Genomic DNA, 22,888 nt, shown 5'->3' with positions numbered 1-22,888 from the left:
AATATAATCATTCCCCAGAAAATCAATATTTAAAGAGTTATTAGTGAGAAATCGTTTACATTCTTTTTTAATACTAATTCTTTGAGATCCAGTGTGTATTGTATGTTTCCAGGGTGTCTTATGCTAAATTTTCAGTGGTGAAAGTTAAATGCAGTTCTACCAAAATAACAGTGTGAAATATTTTTACACTGCTTCAATTTTTTAATCTTAATTTTAATTAAGGTTAAATTAAAAGTTCAGCTTTTTAGTTACCTCAGCAACGTTTCAAGCGCTTGTTGCCGTGTGTGGCTAGTGGCTACTATATTGGACACAAATACAATTGTTGTCAATATTTGCCAACATTTGCAGGATTCAGTCAAAATCTTTTCTAATCTCGCTCCGTCTTCTGAAGTAGGAGCTGTACCTCGTTGAGGATATGGTTTAAATTTTGGATTACAGATTTTTGAATAAACATTTTAAGATAGTGAGGAGTAAACCTAACCCAGGCCCAGTTACTGGTTTTTAGTTGTTCCAAGAATAAAAACAGGCCGGGCATGGTGGCTCACACCTGTAATCCCAGCACTTTGGGATGCGGAGGCGGGTGATCATGAGGTCAGGAGATCCAGACCATCCTGGTTAACACGGTGAAACCCCGTCTCTCCTAAAAATACAAAAAAATTAGCCAGGCATGGTGGCGGGCACCTCTAGTCCCAGCTACTCGGGAGGCTGAGGCAGGAGAATGACGTGAACCCAGAAGGCGGAGCTTGCAGTGAGCCGAGATCGCGCCACTGCACTCCAGCCTGGGCGACAGAGCGAGACTCCGTCTCAAAAAAAAAAAAGAATGAAAACAAATAGGGCAAATGTTTGCATGCTCTGTAAAGTGACTGGTTCACTGTGTAAACTCAGGTACTTGGACCTGACCTTTGGGTAGGGAAGTAATGGATGAATGAAAAAGCCACATGGATCATCAATGAGTGTACGTTTTGTTTTATGTTGTAGCTATTATAAATGTTTTGGGAATTCTAGAAAAGAAGGCCCTTGTTTTATTTTCCATCAATCAGATACGCAAAAAAACCTTGAAAAAAAATATTTAAGATCCAGCTGGAATCTAAGAGGGGCTCTGAGACAATTTTCCAATTGACTTAGCATGGGTATTTTTTACTTGCAGCAGCTACACCTTGAGAAGCTACAACTTGAGAAGACATTGACAAGCTATGGAGTGAAGTTTACCGGTTACTCTGTTTGCAGTGCTAAGAAAGCTTAGTGACACTTTCTCTACAATGTCTTTATTCTCCAGCTTGCTTAAATTCTCTAGTGCGACTGAGTGTGATGTGAAAGCAATTGATGGGTCTTCGCTGATTTCTTCTAGATGTACTAGGCAGCAATATAAACCCGCTGCAAAGTATTCCTCCTTTCCGGTTTTCTTTTCCATTTCCTGATCTGCAGAGTTTCCAAATTCTTAATCCAAGTCCTCAAGAGACTAGGACCTTGATATACCTAAATGTCTAGAACCACATTAAAAAATAAATAAATAAAAGGAAACAGGTAAAATTAGTCTTAACAGAAATCTAGGCATGTCAAAATCCTAATCTCTTTGTAACTTGGATTAAGAATTTGAAATTTTGTAGATCAGGAAATGAACGCAGAAAATTTGTATTACTGAGTTTATTTTCAATAGATTTTTTTTTTTTTTTTTTTTTTTTTGAGACGGAGTCTCGCTCTGCCACCCAGGCTGGAGTGCAGTGGCGCGATCTCAGCTCACTGCAAGCTCCACCTCCTGGGTTCACACCATTCTCCTGCCTCAGCCTCCCGAGTAGCTGGGACTACAGGCACCCGCCACCTTGCCGGGCTAGTTTTTGTATTTTTTAGTAGAGACGGGGTTTCACCGTGTTAGCCAGGATGGTCTCGATCTCCTGACCTCATGATCCGCCCGTCTCGGCCTCCCAAAGTGCTGGGATTACAGGCTTGAGCCACCGCGCCCGGCCTATTTTCAATAGATTTTAAACCTTGAGTGCAAGATTCTGCCATGTGTTCATATTTTATGGTATACTCTCTATCTTAAAGGCAAATTTATAGCACAGTACGTTTGACATATCACTTATGCTGTCTCAAATACATCTTCAGAGATAAACATTACAAATGAGTTTCATAAAATGACTCCGTTTGCTTCCCAGAGGGAATATTGCTCAGGAGACTAGGTTCCTATGTGTGAGATTAGGTTATAGGAAGTTTTCAGGATCCTCGTCTTTCAGGCTGGGGAAGATTGGGAAGAAGTAGAAGTGATATTTGATAGTAAAGGAAAACTTACCACATTTTAGTCCTTGTCAAAGAAGGATGTCAGATTTAAGCAACCAAGCAAACATTTCCACTCTTAAACCATTGAATACCTAGAAAGTAAGGGATTGGAAATCACACAGGCTGTTCTGCCCCTCTAGGTGTACTCAGGTTTTTGTTGCAAAGCAGGATGCTTTGTTAAATTCACTTAATGTATTGGATAGGATTGAGCCAAGCACTGCTTTAGCGCTGTTGGTATCACAGTGAACAAAATGGATGTCTGCATGAAGCTTATGCTGTGGTGGGGGAAACAGACTATAATACACTCAATATGCAATTTCGTTTCAAAGTAATTAAGTGCTATGGAGAAAGTGACAGAATCTGTTGTTTTACAGAGGATATCGAAGGAAGTTCTCTAAGAGGAGGAGACATTCAGGCAGAGACCTGAATGAAGTGAGGGAGCAAGTGTTCCAGGCAGAGCAAGGAGCCAGTGCAAAGGCCTCAAGGTGGGAGCCTGCAGGCAGGGCAGCATGTGGTGAATCGGGGAGGGGAGCGTAGGAGATCGATATTGGAGAGGTAGCCAGGAGCCTGATCATGTAGGCTGTACTGTATAGCCTTGCCTGGCTTTTGACTTTTTTTCTGAGAACGATAGAAAGCCATTGAAACATTTACACTTTAATTTCATCTTAACCTTTTTTGGGTGAATGTCTTTGGCAGTCTGGCAAAACCTGTGGAACCGTTTGCAGAATAATGTTTTTAAATGCATAAAATCCAGTGGATGTCAAAGAAACCATTTATATGGAAATATATAGACTAAGGCCCCCTGTAAGAGTCACTCATGCTCTGATTTACATTTTCAAAGGATTGCTTTGACTGCTATAAGTTGAATAGACTGTAGGAGCCATGAATGGAAGCCCTAAGACCAGTGAGATGGTGGGGCTGAGAGCAAAGCTATTTTTATTTCTCGTACAGGGCAGTGGCCAAAAGTAGGGTTGTGCAACACAGTCTTTTTTTTTTTTTTTTTTTTTTTTTTTTGAGACGGAGTCTCACGCTGTAGCCCAGGCTGGAGTGCAGTGGCGCGATCTCGGCTCACTGCAAGCTCCGCCTCCTGGGTTCACGCCATTCTCCTGCCTCAGCCTCCTGAGTAGCTGGGACTACAGGCGCCCGCCACCGCGCCCGGCTAATTTTTTGTATTTTTAGTAGAGACGGGGTTTCACTGTGGTCTCGATCTCCTGACCTTGTGATCCGCCCGCCTCGGCCTCCCAAAGTGCTGGGATTACAGGCGTGAGCCACCGCGCCCGGCAACACAGTCTTTTTGAAGGCAAGAAGAAATATGTATGACTTCTATTTATATTGGATTTATTCTCATTTTTAATTGGTCTATTGAATACATATTTTACAATATCCTAATAGGATATTAGTACATCTGTATGATTCATGACTAAGCCTACATATATCATAGATGCATGCTCAAAAAGTATTTATGGCAGTGTTTTTTGATCAGTCAATTCTGATGATCACAATATAGGGAGAGTGACCCTGTAAGAAACTAACAAAATGCCACACTGGTTTAGACCGCATTTCATTTCAGATGAATTTTGTGGGAGAACGCAAGTTCTTGACATGATTTAACCTCTCTAAATGTCAGTCCTGTTTCTCAAGCACCCATACCTCCCCTTACAAGCCCTCATCTGGCTATAAGTCTGTTTTTACCTGATGAGACTTACTCTCACCTCTGAGGTGGCATGTACTCCCCCAGGGAAACAAGTATCCTAGGGATGTTGCATCCTAGGGTTTTTGCCCGACAGGGAAAGTGGTTCTTGATATTCACCCTGACATTTAGGAGGTCCTGAGGGTGTCCTCTGCCTCCAGCATTGTGAGCTGTGGGAGGTGTCTTCGCCTTTACTCGCATGCCCTTCCTGTACTGGAGTCCTGGGTTTCTAAGTCTCTCTTCCATCTGTCTGTCTCACATAGACCACTCTTGGGCATTTTTGTTCACTCTAGAGGTGCAGTGAGCTGAACAGTGTGCCTCATTCCAAGTGTGATACAGCATAGTGTTGTGCAAGGCCATGACAGTTTCTGTTTTATACCCAGGAGAAGTATCTGGAGTGGAGGAAGGAAAGAAGGGAGAGTAAAATAGAAGAGCTGATCTTGCATGAAACCTGCTCCAGTACCACTGACGTGCACTTTTCCTCTCTCTCACAAAGCCTTCCTTTTTTCTTTTTGTAAAGAAAGAAATTCAGCCTTTGATGAAATGAGCAGAAATCTTCAGGTAGGCTTTTAAGGATGAAAACAAATGTATCATGGCTAGAGGTATGTCCATCCCCCAAGATCAAGCTGTGGCTGTTGGTGTTCAGGGAGATGCAGTCTTGGCCATGCTGAAAATATTAACAGAAGAATTTCCCTGACCTGCCTTTCCAGTAGGAATTGGTTTGTAGAGGTGGGTATAGAACCTGGAAACAAGGCCAGTCTAACTCCACAATTCCTGTGCCCTAAATATAAAGTCATATTCCCAATTCTTTGTATTTTTTCTGCCTCTCTGATTTCTGAGTTCTGCCTTCAGGCACTGCTCCTTCATTGGGCGTTCTTGATTATTTTAAATTTTTTTATTAGTATTTGCAGGAATGGCAACTTGTCAGTAAACTAGCCAGATGGTGGAAAAATAGCTTGATAAATCACTATAATAGTAACATGGCTAAAATATCAGGGCACAAAGGAGCCTGTCCTCAGTATTATTCTGAGTAGTGTTTGCCGCAAGCAGGAAACAATGTCAGGTGATAAGATTCAGAGCTAAGTCAAGCTATCTGCAGTTTCTCAATAGTGAACACAGCCACGAGGATGCTGAAATAGCTCCTGGGTTGGAGAGTTGGTTTGTACTGGGAAGTAACTAAGAGTCTAATCATTTTCTGGAAAATAATTACATCCTTGATATTATTTGTCGAAAGGAAACTAGTGAAAGGAATTCAGCAAGGGGAAAAGCAAACGGCTGAAATGGGAAAAAATGCCCAAAGACATCCACTTCAGTCTTCTTCATTTTATCTGCCCTTCCTGTGCCCTTCAGAATGTGGTTGCCTGTGATAGACAAGTCAGTTCGATTATGGGATTGATTCTGGGGACTAGATGTCTCTGGTTGTTGCTGTAGAATTTCATGGAATTTCCTAGGTGCCTCATTGCATTTGGGGTGTATTTGGTCCCCAAGGTTCCAGGAACCTCCAATTTTAATTACATTTGAAGGCCTTCATGGGCGGAGGGCACTTTGAATTTCTGAAGTCTTAGATGCCTCATTCTCCTTTTTTGGTTTGTGCCAGATTTCCCCTTGAGATAACAGAGCCTAGTGGTTAAATGCACGATGTTGACATGTCTCTCCTGCAGGGTACTGGGACCTCGTACTTCCCCTGCTGTGTCCTACTCATTCAGAGCAGTCCTAAAGAACACTCCCTGTTTTGGATTCATTCTCCATCAATATAATGAGAAAATACTTAAAAGACTCTCTGTTTCTAATATTTCAGGTACCCAGAATGTCTCTAGACTTGGCTTTCTGGAGCCATGAGCTCTGAAGGCCTTTATTGACAGCAGTTTCAGGCTTGTCTTCCTAGTAACCTCTGTGAACACAGGCGGAGGAAAGGGAGTTGAGACAGGAACTGAGTACTGACTGCATGCAAGGCTGAACAAACGTTTCTTACACACAACTGATTGAAACCTCGCTATAAACATGGGTTTATTAATAAGCTCACCCTCGTTTAACAGACAAATATACTGAGTTCTAGAGTCTGGAACGAACGCAGCAAGATCCCAAGTATGCTGATTCCAAAGTTTATGTGGCACCTCCACTTGGCTACCCTTTCTTCAGCTAGCACATCTTTTCTAAACTTTCGGCTTATAGGAGCCAGAAGGTGAACTTTTAACACTGCTCGGTGATTCGTCCTCTTTTTTTCCTGGTTTCCGAAACTGAATGGGTTTCCTCCTGTGCCTCCAGCCCTCCTTCATGTCCTCTTGGTTCCCTTTAAAAGAAATGCCTGTGTTTCTCGTTCCTCTTCTCTGTGGGTCTGACAGAGCAGTGGCTCACTAGGGCACCAATTTAATGAAATAAAATTTTCAAGCATGTTTGGTTTGATTCTAGGTGATACAAATAAAGAATTGTGAATGCTTTGTAGTCAGGTTTAAAGGGAAGGGGAAAGGTGGAAAGAAGAAAGTAGGTCAAGTATAGTACCTGGGTAATGTCTCCTTCAGGGCTGCCTAGTAAAGATTTAGCCTTTAAAACTGTGGAAATAATGGGACGCCATAGTACTTTGGCACCTAGGTATCCTGAAATTTTGAGTTTGGCAGTTTTTCATGTTTATTAGTTATATGACTCTTACATATGCCAGATGTTGTTCTAATTAATATATAATATGCATGTGTGTTGATTTATCTTCTCTAAACCCTTTGAGGTACCTATTATTATTATCTCTAAGAAAACAGAGACACACAGAGGTTTATTAACCTGGCCAAGGTCAGACAATTAAGGATAGGACTAGAAGCTGAGCCTAGGAAGTTTGGCTTCAAAGCTGTTAACCACGTACTAACCTGCCTCTCAGTGACAGGGCTCAGTAACTCAGCTTCATGATTTCACAGGTTTCCAAAGATCATTTTTCTTTTTAATTAGAACCAGTCCACCATACAGTTGGAAGGGTAAATATTTGTCATGTTTGGTGACAGACGTGATGAGTTAAAAAAAGGTCTAAGGCAAAGTCATGTACTTTCTCTTACATATCCTTCCATCTGTATTTACTGTTTGAAAAGGTCACTTGAGCACAAGTGTTTGAATTTCATGCTTATAAGCAGCTTCCCTGTGGCTAAAACCTTGCTCTCCAAATTGATTTTTAAAATATTTTACAATAATATATATTATTTTCTAATAAGAACACTCTGCAGTTGTTAAGCTATGAGTTTCCTAACTCAGACTTTTGTGATAGTATTTTCCATAAATGCCAGGGATTGTCAAGTGATTTTTGTTTTACTCTCAAATTGTAGACCTTTCTCCTCATTGTCCATCCATCACATTTACTGGAAGGAACAGTGGCTCTGGGAGACTTAAGCTGTTTGCTTTGTCAGTCAGCTACCTGGCTGCAGCTTGTGGTAGGAGGGAAGGGGAGGGAGAAGACTAAAAAGCCTGAAATGGCAAATGACTGTAGGTTCTGGAGAAAAATAGAATTAGAAGCATTTGTGGTTCAGATGAAAATAGCACATTTCCTTTCTGCCTGGACTGTGGGGGTGAAAGTGCTCCGGGGAATAGAAAATAAATAAAAATTGATCCTTCACCAGTCAAAGGAAATGCTGTGACTCTGGGAACTGAAATGACAGCTCCAGATTTGAGAATCTGGTGAAACCACTTTTGAAGGTTAACAACAAAGAAAACAAAAAACAAAACACCAGGAGACTTGGGAGAAAAACAGAAAAACCAAAAAACTGTGGTATACTGTGTTAGGAAATCTAGTCTTTCAGGAATGATTTAAACAGCCCTTTCCCAAGCCTGACCAGCAGGCAGCACAGGCTGGTTGGGTGTAATCCCTTTTGTTCCTGCTGCTGACCATGGTCCTTCCATCTCTGCTTGCAGGTGAGAAGCCTTACAAGTGCTCATGGGAGGGATGCGAGTGGCGTTTTGCACGAAGCGATGAGCTCACAAGGCACTACAGGAAACACACAGGTGCAAAGCCCTTCAAATGCAACCACTGCGACAGGTAAAGAGAAGTAGAAGCTGATGGGCTAGGGAGGGGACAATGGGGAAGTGGGTTGGAGGATGAGCTGCACCCATGTGCTTGGAGTTATCACAGGTCTGACTCACAGACATTTGGACCTGGTAATGCCTTTTACTTCTCCATGGGAGGACCAGTGAGAATAGGGGGTGCCCTCTTGCATGAAATCAAGAGGTGGTGTGAATTCTTAGTTCAGTTACACAAGCATTTACTGAACACTAGCTTTAAGCCGGAAATGGTGTTAGTCACTGGGTATCAACAAGATGTGACAGATAACTTCAGTATAATATGAAAAGTAGTGAGACAGAGAATGGTCACCTGTAGGGACTTCTGATCTTTGTATCAACCTCAATACCACTTTCCCTCATCTATAGTAATAAAGAGTAGAAAGCTTGTTTAATGGAAGGAAGGTTAGGGTTCCTATCGCTGTAAGACTTTTCTCTGAACCATTATTGGAAACGAATTGTACTGAAGAGAGTTCCCATTCTTTGGGGCCCAGATCATTCTTTCTTCCTTGAAAATAGGTACAAGGGTTCAAAAAATGACGAGGCTTTGAGAACTTCTCCTGTAATTCAATTTTAAGCCTTCTGCATTTGATAGTAGAAGAAAGCGCGCGTAGCAACAGATACTACCCAAGTAATAGTATCTGACAGCCCTGGCATTATCAACCAATAAACCCCAAAATGGAGACTCTGCAGGCCAAGGTGAAGGCAGGATTAGGTTTAGACATAATCAAATAATGGGCTTGCATCTGAGCGTGTTATCCTTCTAATCCTATTTCTGTGTTTAAAAGGAAGCTTAAGAAAATTAACCATCTTTTTAATGCAATACTAAAGGTCTCCGTTATGATGAGAAAAATGCTTCTAATACGATAAAAGCCCCTGAAAGCCTCAGGGTTCCCCAGCTTGCAGGATGGCAGCAGGGGCCTGGCTTTTCTTGGGAGGAAATGCGATCGCCTTTGCATCCTGCCTCCCCCAGTCCCTGTGTCCCACACCTCCCCCCTCACCAGGCCTTCCTCTGTAGTAGTGTTTGTTTGGTGAATAGGGAAGGGGTGTCCAGACTGGTCACGCTGGCTTAGTGCTCCCTTAGGATGCTTATAAAGGAGCAGTTATGTTTTTCTTCCTTTTTTTTTTTTTTTTTTTTTTCCTTCCTTCTTCCTGGGAAGCTATTTTCCTCTTATCTTCATTCTCTAAGTACTAAATAAAGACCCTATGCCTCCTGGAGCCCAGAGATAACCTCCCACCCCAGGGCTGAGGAAGTGTACTTCATGCAGTTATTGTCTCCCATTCCCTTGGAACTCTGTTCTGCTACCCAAGAATACAAGTCATTGTTTCATTTCCGTCCATTACCTAGAAGTCCTCCTGTATTTACATGAATCAGCAGCTGTCTTCTACACAGTATGCTCTAGCAGAGTTTCTCCTTTTCCCCATCTTCCTTCTATTTCCATCTCAAGTTTCTCTGCTTTGTGCGTCTCTCACTCTGGCTAATAAAGAAGCCCTGCAGATGGTGACTATCTGTCCATAGTCTTTTGAAGGAGAGTGTTCTGTTCTATCAACTGGGACCAAGATGAATGCTTTGTGAGTGGTCAGAGTGTGAGTGGTCGGAGTGTGATGGTAGCATGTACACACAAGTCGCCCAGCTCTGAAGGGTGTGGAGGCTGTTACTTGGAGATTGTGAGCATTATGGGTTGCCATAATTCTTGGATGTGGACAAAGAGTTCTTACGGAGAAATTGCCAAAGTTAGTATTCCACTCTTCAAATCAACTGACTTATTGAGACATTTACAACCTTTTAGCAACTGATATATTTGGATTTAATCCGGTCTTTTGTATGATTTACGTGGAGAAATATTCCAAATCGATTGGTTATTTCATTGAAAGAGATGTCAGAGTTGGGTGATTTCGTTAGTCTTTTGCTTTGTTTTCTTCATCAAAATCACTACAGTTTCTGGAGCTAGAAATTTGCTGAGCAGATGGTACAAATTCTGCGACATGGTGTTTGTGGGAGATTGAGTAGATCAGCGTCCTGTGACACAGGCCAATAGTGCATTTTTGACAACATCAGAAATGAGAGTTTGTATTCTCATTAGTGTCTCATGACAGGCAGCACCTTGGCGTTTCAATTGCGGTGACTGTGCTAAGAATAGCCAGGTCTGGGAGACGACATGGGGAATTGGAGTGGTCCCAAAGCAGATGAAAGGAAAGCCTGGAGTGACCGGGAGTTGGCATTCCTTAGAAGATGTTTACCTTCAGAAACAGAGGGCATCTGTAGCCCTTGGCAGGACATGGCATCCTATTGGTACCGCAGTATATATGAGTGCACCGCCTCTTATCTCTTAAAATTTGAACAATCACACTGCCCTATTTAGAAGCTAAATAGGGTTTAGACTTCCTTTCCTTAAGCATGTACCAAATCTAACGTATGCTTTTATTTTGCCTATAGGGTAGTTTTAAAAATTCATGACGTTTTTGGTTTGGTGGTGTTTTTTTTTTTTTTTTTTTTTGGCCAACATTTAAAATCGTGAAATGTCACACAAAAAAGTTTGTATTTCTTGCTTTGTCTGGAAAAATCAGATCTGGCCACAGTGGGCTCACATTCCCATGTGGCTGTAATTGGCTGGAGCTGAAGAGCAGTCATTACCCATTTGCCATAGCCATGTGATGACTATTTTTCCACTGTTCAAACCACTCCCTGTGGCTCCACAACTCAAAGGCAAGCCATCGATTGCCAAGTATTGTCCCACTTTCTGTTGTTTCTTCTTACAAGAAGAGCTATACTTCTTTGTATCCATGCCTCATTGGAAGTGGAAGCAGGTAGCCCAAGAGCACAGTGTTTCTTACAGTTGACCCACGACACTTACTTTGTCTACCCGGCCTTACAGACACTGGGTTTTGTGACTTCTGGCTTCAGGTTTGGGTTAGGAAAGAAAGCACAGCAGTAGTGTCATTTCTTCACCATCTGACTAGACAGTGCAGCCCCCCTGAGTGACCAGTGGCTAGGGGGATAAGTGGTTTTTCAGCCCATAGAGTTGGAGGCTGCCGATGGTGATAAACAGGGCTCAGTTTCCATCAGTGGTAACATGCAGGCCCTCATTCTATCGACTGACTCAGTGCAGTTATAATCCAGGGAGAACGCTACTAGCATAGTACATTCCAGATCTTGGGCAGTTTAGAGGGTGCATTTTGATCTTTATGTCAGCCCACTTATAAGTGGTAAGAAATACCAGCCCATACCTTAGCCCCTTGGTCACCTAGGAGACTGCTGTTGACTTAATCCCTGTGTGACTTTAGTTTGCCTTTTTTCTTTTTCTTTTTTTTTTTTATTTGAGACAGATTCTTGCTTTGTCACCTAGGCTGGAGTGCAGTGGTGCGATCTCGGCTCACTGCAGCCTCTGCCTCCAGGGTTCAAGCAATTCTCCTGCCTCAGCCTCCTGAAAAGCTGGGATTACAGGTACCCGCCAGCACGCCTGGCTCATTTTGTATTTTTAGTAGAGACAGAGTTTTGCCATGTTGGTCAGGCTGGTCTTGAACTCCTGACCTCAGGTGATCCACCCATCTCGGCCTCCCAAAGTGCTAGGATTACAGATGCGAGCCACCACACCCGGCCTAGTGTGCCTTTTTCATAAACAAGAAAAGTGACTGTGGAGTTGACTAGTTCTCCATTATGCACAAATTTCAATCATTAAGGACCTTCTTATTTAAGGTTACTTGGCTGCTGTAAAGTTATGAATATTCTCTAGGGATATATTACCCTTAAAACTATTTGATTCTGCACTTCTACATGCCAAGTTTATCTTTTGTGGAATTCAGTAAGTATAAATTAATAAGTATAAATTAATCATGACTACGTACCTTACTGGGGTATTGAATTTAAATAAAAACCTCAATAGTAAGGGACCTGGTCTAATCCTAAGCATCATACATTTTTTGGGAATTTGAACAAATAATGATGCTCATTTGATTCAGTAGGGGTGCAGTTACGTTTCCTACCATGTTAAAGATTTGGTTTTCTTTTTTCCACTTTTTTTTCCCTGAATTTGAAGGATAAAGGGAGATGTTTATACATATACTGCGAAATACCCAGTAATTGGTAAAGGCAGGAACAAAGCTGAGCACATACGTTACTGAATGGTTCTTTCAAATAAAGCTCTGTGTTAAGAATACTAATTTCCCGAGCGTTCCCAGGATATAGAGAGGAAAGGAAAAGGGTGTCCCACTGCCAGGCCCTCTCTTCACTCCTTACCGTCTCAAATCCCTGCGTTTCTCTTGGACAGGCAGGCTTCTGGGTGTCTGTGTTGTTGCTTCTCACAGGTACGTCCTCCTCAGGCCTGACCAACTTAACCTCAGGATTAATTTTCTAGTTGCTGCCTTGACCACTTGCCACAAATTTAGTATCAGGTTTATTTACTTTTCAAGTTTATGATCTTATATTTCTGTAGGTTAGAAACTTCTAGGTTAGAAGTCCAACAAAGGTCTCACTGGGCTAAACTAAAGATTTTGGTAGAGCTGCATTTTTTTTCTGGAGGCTCTAGGGGAGTATCCATTTCCTTTCCTTTTCCAACTTCTAGAAGCTGCCCACATTCCTTGGCTCATGATGCCATTCCTCCATCATTAAAGCTATTGAGTCCTTCTCGTGCTAACATCTCTCTGGTTCTCTCTTTCAATTCCTTCTCCCACTTTTAAGAACCCTTGTGACAGCATTGAGCCCACCCAGACAGTCCAGAATAATCTCCCTATTTAATGTCAGCTGATTCATAAATTAATTCCGTCCACAGCTTTAATTCTTTATCATGTAACCACACATAGTCCCAGTGTCTGGGCATGAGGTGTAGACATTTTGGAGGGAGCATTAGTCTGCCCACCAGAAGCTCCTTAAACTGACAGCCCAGTCCTCTCTTCCTCTCAGTGTAGTTAAGCAGATGTGACTGAGAGTGTGGGCTCCGGCGTCAGACTACCTGTGTTCAAATCCTCTTTCTGATGAATATTTCATCTGGTAGTGGGAATAAGAATGGTACCTTCTTTACAGGGATCGTATAAGGATGTTACATTTAAAAAAGAAATATCTAGAAACACAATGTCCCAACTTGGATCTTCTTTCTCCAGGTTGTTGGGATGAAAGAAGGAGGAAAAGAGAGAAAAAGAAGGAAGAAGGAAGGCAGGGAGGAAGAGAGGGAGGGAGGGAAAGAGAACAGACAGTGGGCAATACTGAGTTGTACCCTCGGGACAAGACAGAATTATGCCAGTTAGATGCTAAATTCCCTGCAGGCTGTATTGATTTTTCTGTGTACCAGTGACACAGAGTACTAGTTTTTAAAGAAAACTTAGTGACACTCTTTTATAGCAAACCAAACCCCCTTTAGAGGCATCTCTAAGGGATTATCTAAATACCTTCCTCATACAAAGTCAGGGCTGGAAGTACGTGGGTATAATTGGAATTGTTATTACGCAGCATGTTACTGGATTAGACTGTTTTCTGTTGTACTTTTCCCATTTTTATGTGGTTTTCGTTTTACCCTTGTCCCATTTCACCTCATTCCCTTGGAGTTCTATCCTACACATGTACCTATTTAAGGAATGGACAAAAACAGGGGGTGTGGAGAATGTTGCGGTCAAGGGAAAGGGTGGATATTTTTTGTTTGTTTTAAGAATGAACAAACATAGGGAAATCCTGCCCTGAACAGGAAACCCTGCTAACCTGAACAGTGTAGCTTGCTAACATTCTGACAGGAGTTTTGGACTGTAGGGGTGTCTCAGGCTTCAGGGAGCCTGGGAACTTTCTCATAGGTAAGAAAGCAGCTAGTTTAGGCGAATGATCCAGGGGGAAAGCATACACTCAGAGTTCAGAATGACTGCTGTCATGTAGGCTGACTTCACTGAGATTTCATTCAGAACCTGAGATTGAAGCCTACGGGGATTTGGAAACACCCATACTGTTCGTTAAAACATACAGAAACCTGACTTAGACTGCAGTGAGCCTCCAAGGGTATTTATGAGCTCAGGTAACTGAGAAGAGCAGAATTAGATTTGTCTTTAGGCTTCATTGGATCCAGCTTCTCTGATATTATCATCAGGACTCTTTCTATCCCCCAGATCCGTTTTTTCTCTGTTGACTTCATTCTCAAGCCAACTCTTTCCCACAATGGCAGTATAGACCCCAGTCACTCCAGGATCCCAGTGGAAAGAGAGCTTCTCTCTTCCAATAATTTCAGCAGTTGTCCCAGGGCTGGTTCTCATTGACCTTTACAGGTCACATGACTGTTGCTTAAGAGGATACTGTGGCCTCAACTTCAGCCTCACACAAATGAGAATGCAGAAGGGTTTCTACCCAAGAGAATATCAACTAGCCGGTGTTAGAGGAAAGAGGAAAGAAGATGACCACTGGATCCACTCTGACATGAAGAAGACACTCAATTATGGGCCTTAGGTTCCAAGAAACACCTTAGCCTCAGTTTCCTTCACCTCCCTCCCTTCCACCCCCAACACACACACACACAAAGGGTGAGAATACCTACGATGGAGATGGAGGATTGGCGAGGATGGTGTGATATTGGGAAAACCCTTAGCTCAGTGCCTACATATTGTAACATACTCAGTAGCTGTGAGCACCCTTCTTCATTCTTTTTTTTTTCTTTGTGACTTGAATATAGAGTGTCTGATAAGCCTATAAGTAGTATCACAAGCAGTATTTCTAGGCTTTCATTGTAAAGCTTAGGATTGAAATCTGGGTGTTGAAATTTTAGAGTTCTACCCTTTGATGATACAGACTAATTATTCTTTATTATATTTACAGTATGCAGGCATGACACGGGTTTCAAAAGCACTTTCCCATTCTTTTCTTCTTTAATAATCACAATTATGATCCTAACAGTTAACATGCACTGAGATCCTACAATGTGCCAGGCGGTATTCTAAGTACCTTGCATGGATCATCTCATTTAATCCTCACAACCCACCTATGAGATAAAGGCTGTAATTATCCCCACTCTACTGAGGAGGAATTAAAGTACAGAGAGGTTAATGTGCTCAGAGTCCCACAGCTATTGGAAGAGATGGGATTTAAACCCAAGCATTCTGCGCCTTAAACTTACCTTCCCAACACATGGCCCTATTTCCTCAATGCATGTGCACTGTCTGTTTAAAGTAAGGGAAATCATTTCCTAAGGAGTGATGCAAGTCACGCTGTTTGCTGGGAGCTCTCTAATATCCTTGTCGTTTATATCTCCTAGGTGTTTTTCCAGGTCTGACCATCTTGCCCTCCACATGAAGAGACATATCTAAAAAACCGAAAGGCCAGAGTTGCCATGGCATCCGCTAGTGTCTAAAGGAAACGGGCACGCCATGAGGCAGGGGGCTGGACTTCAGGCGGGGACCCATTGCCTCGCAGAAGAAAGTTCTCACTTATAAACCTCTGTACACACACACACACTCACAGACCCACACACATACACACTGTCATGCACTCAACTATATTTAAAATGTATACGTCTATTCTTTATGCCTTGCCCTAGCCAGATGGAAGAAGATGAAGAAGGAAACCAGGTGAACTCAGCAAGGCAGACTGGCTGCTTACTTCAGCACTATTGGAATTATTTCCCGCTGTTGCCAATGGAAATCAAAGAAAATGGATGTGACGTCTCTGCAGGTGGACGGCAGTCCGAGGGGCTTATTTAACTTGCTTCTCAGTGCAACTTGATAGGAGAATCCAGCATCTTAAAGTCGCATATGTGTAGCACTAATGTTTCTTTTTAAATAGTTGGGGGAAAATGACCTAGAAAACCAAATTGCAGTTTGGTAGCCAAAATTAACTCTTGGTTTATTTGTCCTTTGTGTGTGAAAAGTCCTACTATTCCGTGCGTCAGACTTCCTCACAGAACTGTTGACTGGTTTTGGTTCTTCTTAGTACTATTGAGATCTTTCGCGTCGATCCCAACGGCCTTAGCGGCGGCAGACTCTGGAATAACACCTTACACCTTTCTGGCCTGCATTTCTGTAGACTTCACTCTCAAGGGAGGAGTTTTCTTTTCTTACTTTTTGACTTTTGCACACCATATGCACTAGGGATTCTGGAAACTTCTAGCATGACTGCAAAGTGGCCAAGAGAATAAAGTCCTTGATGATAAATCACAGTATATCCCTTGAGCCTCACCTTATTGCCAGTGCTAGATTTTTTCTTTTTAATCTCTCCGTTTTTGCTAACGAAAACTTGAAAAGCTTATTTGGAAGCTTAAATGTTTTATCTTTACTCCATGGACTAAACCTCTCCAGGACTCTCTCGGCACCTGGATGTCCAGCTCTCGAAGCAGCCAATCAGATGGGACATCACAGTTCTCTCATCCTCCTTGAGGCATGATGACCTCAGCTCATAGTGATCAACCGTTGTGCTGTGTGTCATTGCTACCCTATAACCAGTTACAGCATAGATGTCGCTAGTCTCAGAGGGCAGCTGCGTATTTAATTTAACTCTGGTTTATGACTTGACAAAAAGCCAAAAATATCACTCTTTCCAGGAGTGGGGAAAGCTGAGGATGCCTCCCAAGTCTAGTGGCTTCACAAAAGATCATCCTATCTTCTCTCTCATGCCCACTGAGCTCCTATTCCCCGACTTGTTACAATACACAATTCAAAATGCCATTGTGGGAGTGAAGGGTTGACATTTAAGGAAAAGGTTGAGGTGTTTCTCTCATGGGCTGTCTAAAAGGAGAGACACGTTTCTTTCTTTCTTTCTTTCTTTTTGGCTAGGCCCACCATGACTTGTGACCGACAACCCCCAGGATTAACAGAGGCCTCACATTTACTGCAAGCTGACTCCAAAGGAGTCTACAGTCATACCACACACACACACATCCAATACTGGTCTCTACCCGCATTCCTAGCTAGCTGGCATTGGCCTCAACTCCAAAGACTGCCTTTAGGACCATCAAATGGCCTATGCAAGCAAGCGGGGTGGTTATTAGGACAGATTGTATATTTTGTATATTCTGGGACCATCCCTTCAAGACACGTCTATAAAACAAAATGGCGCTTGGTCCACACACGGTTGCTGCTCCCTCCTACCAGCTGGCTCCCCTCCTGTCCTCCTTTGACTGTTTGACTCATTGACTGTTAAAATGCCACCCCATACATATTTGGGATGCAAAACTGAAGTCAAAAGGAAATAATAATATAAGAAACACAAACACATATATGACAGCAACCTTCAACATCTGGGTTTTCAGCTTTCTGCAACCTTTGTTTTCACTGAAATGTTGAAACTACTCGTCTGAGGGCAAAGGAACCTCCTCACAAATGCTGTAGCTGCCAATTGGACACTTGGGGCATTTCGAGGTCTGGCCCTAAGAATTTACTTTCTCCTTTTCATTTTTTCTATTTAGACCAAAAACAAAACAAAAAAAAAAACAAAAAAAAACAACAACAAAAAAAAACAAAAAACAAACAAAATAATACAAAACAAAAAAAAAATAAAAGAAAAAACACCCGTTAACACACACACACACACACAAAATCCATTTGCCGGAGGCAATTAAATGTATGTTAGTTGGAGGGTATTAAAAAAAATCAGTTTTATTCCAAAGATTTTAAACTAGACATGACTTAAAAACAATTTCTGGAGCACTGCTTGCTGACAATCTCGTAGTTCTCTACTGCATTTGAGTGCATTTTGTGGCCAGTCCATCAGGGCATACCATGGGATTATATTTGAATGTGTGGTACATCCTTCCTGGATGAAGGATGTGTGAGGGACCTTGAACCTCAGCTGTATTAAACTGTAGCGCCTCCAGTCAGTGCACTAGATGAAACTTTTAGACACCCTGAATTCTGTTGGTTCCTTTCTTTTCCTTTATGTAGCAGCCTCCAGCATGATTGCACGCACACGCCAGTGATGGCATTAAGCCATGGCCACCATGATTTGCAAATGTTCTCTCCCAAGCTGGAGCTGCTCTTGCCTCTCGAAATGCTATTATTAAGGGTTTATAATACTTAATTTAATTTTCGAACTGACCAATGCAAGGCTCTATTAAAAAGAAAGTTTAAAAAATGCAAAAGAGTAATCATTGCTTGTTTGCTCCCTATTGTCATCTGTGGTCTCATTTGAATGTGGCAGAACAAAGGCCCTTTGGTCCTCATCAGTGTCTGAAATGTTCAGTAATTTCTCTCTCTTTTGTATCAGTGAGGTCCTTTGTAATCTGCTCCTGACCTTTCTTGGAGCAGGGTGCATTGACACTCAATGGTGGTGCTTGCTTGCTTCAGAGTCATTTGTTGACTGTGAGAATTGGCCTAAGAATTCGGTGGGTGCTACGTGGATGGCTTTGAAACTGTTCTTCTTTAGCCCAGTTGACACCCGTGAATGATGACCAGTCCTGATCATTTGGAAATGAATTTGTAATAAAATGCCCGTCACCTCTGCAGTGGCAGAGATGGTTGCTAAGAGCCTCTAAAGCGACCAGGTTTTCCAAGAAATAACCTGAAGACGTTTTGCTCCCAAGAGGACTGGTATTTAAAACAGTGCATTAATGGACATTTGAAACACATTAAACCCTTTCTCATTTCCATTGTTATCTCCTAACACTCCAGGGGATCCCAAGTTTGAAAGGAAAAACCGGTTCTGGTGTTTCTGGTGGTGTCCTAACAAGCATGCTTTTATCCAGGGTTCAGAGTTGGACATGTAGAAAAAGAGTTTCTAAGCCACTGACAATTTTTTTTTTTTTTCCAATTTCAAATTATACTTGTTTCTCCTACCACATGGCTGTAAGTCATAGACATGGAAACCTGAAATTAGAATGCTGCTCCTAGCTACTGGCCTCCTGCCCCACCCATGGTTAATGGCTCAGCTCAGTGCCTGGTGGTAATGAGTATTATGTCCAGAAAAAGAGATGTTCAGATTCCATGACAAAGCTGCATTTTTGTAAAAATATTGGAGACCCCAAAATGAACTTCATGCTGACCATTTCCTCCTCTCTGTGTGCTTTCCCTTGCAAAGCCCTTCAAATATCCTCTTCTCTCGACGCCATCTCCTCTCCACCTGCACCTCTTGTGCCCTTTGTACATCTTTGATTGCCTGATGATAACAGGGTAAAAGGACAGCCAACCTCATGCCTGATTAGCAGAACCGAATCCTAGTTTTAAAAAATCTTCTCTGGCTTCAGAGAAGATTTTATAAAGACTTTTGTTTGGGATAAGCTTTCCAGATTATCCATGTCTATTTGCATCAAAGGGGAAAGAAATGGGGCTTTCGGATGGCTCTTCCAGTGCATTCGGAACATTGCCTCTTGCCTTCATTCCTGCATTTTATGGCAAAGCCAAAAGAAACTCAAGTTGCAAGAACAAAACCCAGTGACTAGTTTTGACGGTTCGAAATGATTTCCTTTATGGAAGTCATTTCATAAAATGTTAAATAAAAAGTGGGAAGTGCTTTTGTCTTCTCTTTTGCATGAGTTGCTTTTAGGAGCAGGAAGAAGGTAGGCAAAGTAAGATAAAGATGCAATACATTTAACTACAAAAATCAGATTCATTTTTTAGTTTATTGTAATTTTTTTGAAATCAGGAGGGCCAGCATTTCTGGCTGCAATTTTGTACCCAGAACATTGCCAAAATGAACATTCAGTAAGTAGAACCTGATTGAAATTTATTCCTGGAAGCTTTCCTTTGCATTTTGGGGAAATGGCCGCCTGCCAAGCACAAGAGTTGAGGGGCAGGAGGGGAGGACTCAAATTCTGGGTGTCTGGATTAAATTTCGGTGAACATGGTGGTATCTCAGTTTGAAAACTAGAGGGCCTATCCTGAGTATACATCAATGTCTCTTTGATGGCCTACTTTCCTCAATGAGGATCTTTGGGAATACTTGAGATGGAACAACAGAAACGTGTGAAAGGAAGCATAAACTTCTTGTAAATAACGTGACCTCCCATGACGAACTGCCTGAGGCTTCAGGGTTTTTTCTTGCTTTTAACACTCTTAAATCTCCTCTGTTGGTTCCTAATAGATCCCAGAAAAGGGAAAAATAAAGCTGCAATTAACTTTCTTATGTGCATCCTTCCAATATAGTACTGTATTCTTCAGGTGTTTTGCATTTAACATTAAAGTCCTCGGGAAACAGGTGTCAGAAACAGAGAGAGAAATCCTGGGCCATCACTTCACAAATATCCCAAACAAGATATTCTTTTCAAACAGGGCTCCCTCTCAGTGGTCATGAGGGAAGGTTAATACGTTCTTTGTTGGGGACTGTTTATACAATTTTTTTTCAACTGTGAGCTTTGGAATCGTAACTTGCTGTGAGTCCAGCTTCTGTCTACTGCCATAAGATGGACCCCACGTCAGCATAATGAGGGTGGTATATATGCTCGCACCTAGACATGCGCATATGTACCTGTCGTACCTTCACGGAAGGAAAACAGGCTACTGACGTTTCGGAGGAGTAGCCACCAGTGCCTAATATCTTTTGGGGGGGATGGATGCTTATAATTGCCAGTATATCGAAACCACACTGGGAGTTCCACATAGCGGGGAGGGGTTGGGGGTGGGCGGAGGGGATGTTTTAAACCTAGGCCTTTGGACTGGAAGCAGAATGATTTCTGCAAACCTAGGTCCTGAAGGCTTTGGGGCTTATTGGCTGGTTCTCAACCTTTTTGTTTTTTCTTCCCAGCATGCATTTCCTATCTAAACCCAGACTTAGTTTAATTTCCTTATCTTTCACTTCTGCTTCATTCCAGGGAGGAAAAATACACCTGTTAATGGCCAAGATCTCCTTGCTAACACAGAGGCAAAAATAAATGTCTAATGTTTTTGAAGCCTCCCCTTCCTTTCCACAAGCCCCCGCCCGCCCCCACATCAAGCTCCTTCTCCCACTTCCTACTCCCACACAACTTCCCAGTCACCGCAACTTTTCTTTCAAATCTCTATTATCCTCTTAACAGTTGCTTGAATAAATTTATTTTTGCACTATACATTTTCTTTTTGCCAGATGTGTCTAACAAGTGTGTTTGGAGAGACCTACTCCCAGCCCCCTCTCCTTCCCCGCCTCCCCCCGTCACATTCTCTCAGGCCTTCTCTGGTATTTATAATATATCACAGAAGTACCCAGTCTTATAGCCCTTGGTTATGCCTTTTTTTGACATTTTATTTTTTTTAAGCTTTTTATATATATATATAAATATATTACTTTGTCAAGTTTTTTTGCTGTACAAAAGTCTTAAGATTTAAAACTATTATTTGTATTATATGATGGTGGTATGTTAATGTTACAAAATTATTAATGAAGAAAAATTTATTTTTGTTACTGGTCTGTTTCATAATTCTTTTTTAAATTGGTATATTGTAAGATATCTATGCAAAAAATGTTATGTGACGCATTTTTATTTAAGAATGTAATATGTGTAATAAACAGTAGAATGTGTTTGGCCTTGGAATGCTTTACTGTATTTCTCCTTAGCTTGTTTCACTGGGGAAAAAAATCTTCGAAAGACATAAGTGGGTACTTACATACTTCGTGAAAGCTTTCTTTCTTGGAGAAAGGGAAAGCAAAAGGTTGCATTAGGTTATCTTCGTTTGGGAAGTTGTGTGTGTGTGTGTGTGTGTGTGTGCACATATGTGTGTATTTTATAGTTTCACTGAGGTAGCTCAATGCCCAAATAAGAAGGGTCATTGAGTTTATTTCTTCAAGAGGAAAAAGGGAGCCAGTTGTTGGAGGTTATAAAAAGCAATATTTTAGAATGAGATAGATTACAAGATGTTATTTGTTTAGGGGGTTGGGAGAGGCTTATTGAAAGCAGTTTATTTGGTGAGCAAAGGAGGCAGTTTGTTCTGTGATGGTGTTTAATAGGAACCTATTGGGAAAGGATCTTTGAAGCAGTTTGTGAAGGAAGGAGGAAGGGGAAAGATCAGAGGGAATAATTTAGGTGAGGGGTAGGGGGCAGTAAAATGGCAGGAGATGGTTAGAGTGGGGAGGAAATGGGTAACCGGAAGCCAGGAAATCCCTCTGGCTGTGGAGAGTACAAAAAAGTAGATGGAAATACAAGCAGCTTCAGACCCAGAGAAGAGAGGGAGATGAAAGCCCCAGGGAAAATTCTCAGAACTGAAAAGAAAATTACTAAAATCTCTGCCACACACTTGACTTCCAGGAAAGAGCATCACCAGTAAGGAGGAAGGTAGAGAACCCAGCTGGTGGTGTCTCCTCAGCATCCCGAGCTCAGCGATTCCCCAAGAGAAGTGGTGTCATTTACAGGAAACAACAGTAAAACACATTTGTCACATGGGACACGGCACTAATCAAGCTTTCTTTGCAGTCTTTGGACTTACAGAAGTGGATACAATGGTGAATAACCTCTATCCCTAATCAAATGAATCTGACAAGAAACTTTTCAATAAATGTTTACTTTAGAAACCATGGCTAGTGTGACTGAACTTGCTGCATGGATACAGACATTTCTCATGTCCCTGAACAGGAAACAGGTGTCAGGAGTGTGACAGCGGGTTTGGAAGGGATGCTGAGTGATCATGTTCTTGCTCTCATAAAACTCAAGGTGAGAACAGTTGGTGCTGCAGGGGCCGGGAAAATGGTTTTGAAGTGTTAAGCATCAGCTGCCACATCTCCCGAACAGGCAAGTGAGCGGGGCAACACGGCAGCCCAAAGCCCACTGACAAGAAACCACATGATGTAGTGGGGAGAGCACAGCCCCTGGAGTCTGAAGACCTGCCTCCTACTCCCTGTGTCTTCAGTAGCTCTGGGACTAGATGAGTAATTTAATTCTGATAACCAAAATCATTTACCTGGAAATTTCTCTGAGTGAAGAAGGATAAGACAGCTTGGCAATATTACCTAGAAGAAGGCTTATTATTCCACTTCCCTGACTTACAAAAAGATGTCAAATTGAACATTTTAGGTGAAGGACAAATTGCACTGTACTG

The 22,888-nt window shown here is 42.0% G+C and overlaps 1 protein-coding gene across 2 annotated transcripts in view; it reads left to right on the top strand.

Annotated features, from left to right (window-relative positions):
• The window catches only part of LOC105468013 (KLF transcription factor 7), a 91,815-nt gene extending 70,284 nt beyond the window's left edge, over nucleotides 1–21,531 (top strand). The window contains exons 3-4 of one of the 2 annotated variants that reach the window (XM_011717896.3): nucleotides 7,850–7,973; nucleotides 15,214–21,531. In XM_011717896.3, the coding sequence (XP_011716198.1) occupies nucleotides 7,850–7,973; nucleotides 15,214–15,251 (162 nt within the window). In that variant the 3' untranslated portion in view covers nucleotides 15,252–21,531. The remainder of the gene's footprint in view (nucleotides 1–7,849; nucleotides 7,974–15,213) is intronic. The other variant, XM_011717894.3, reaches the window with a different exon arrangement.
• Nucleotides 21,532–22,888: the final 1,357 nt, after the last annotated feature.

Source organism: Macaca nemestrina, chromosome 11, assembly GCF_043159975.1.
Source record: "Macaca nemestrina isolate mMacNem1 chromosome 11, mMacNem.hap1, whole genome shotgun sequence".
Lineage (NCBI taxonomy): Eukaryota > Metazoa > Chordata > Mammalia > Primates > Cercopithecidae > Macaca > Macaca nemestrina.
Note: the sequence above shows the minus strand (reverse complement) of the source record. Positions and strands in the feature narration are given on the sequence as shown.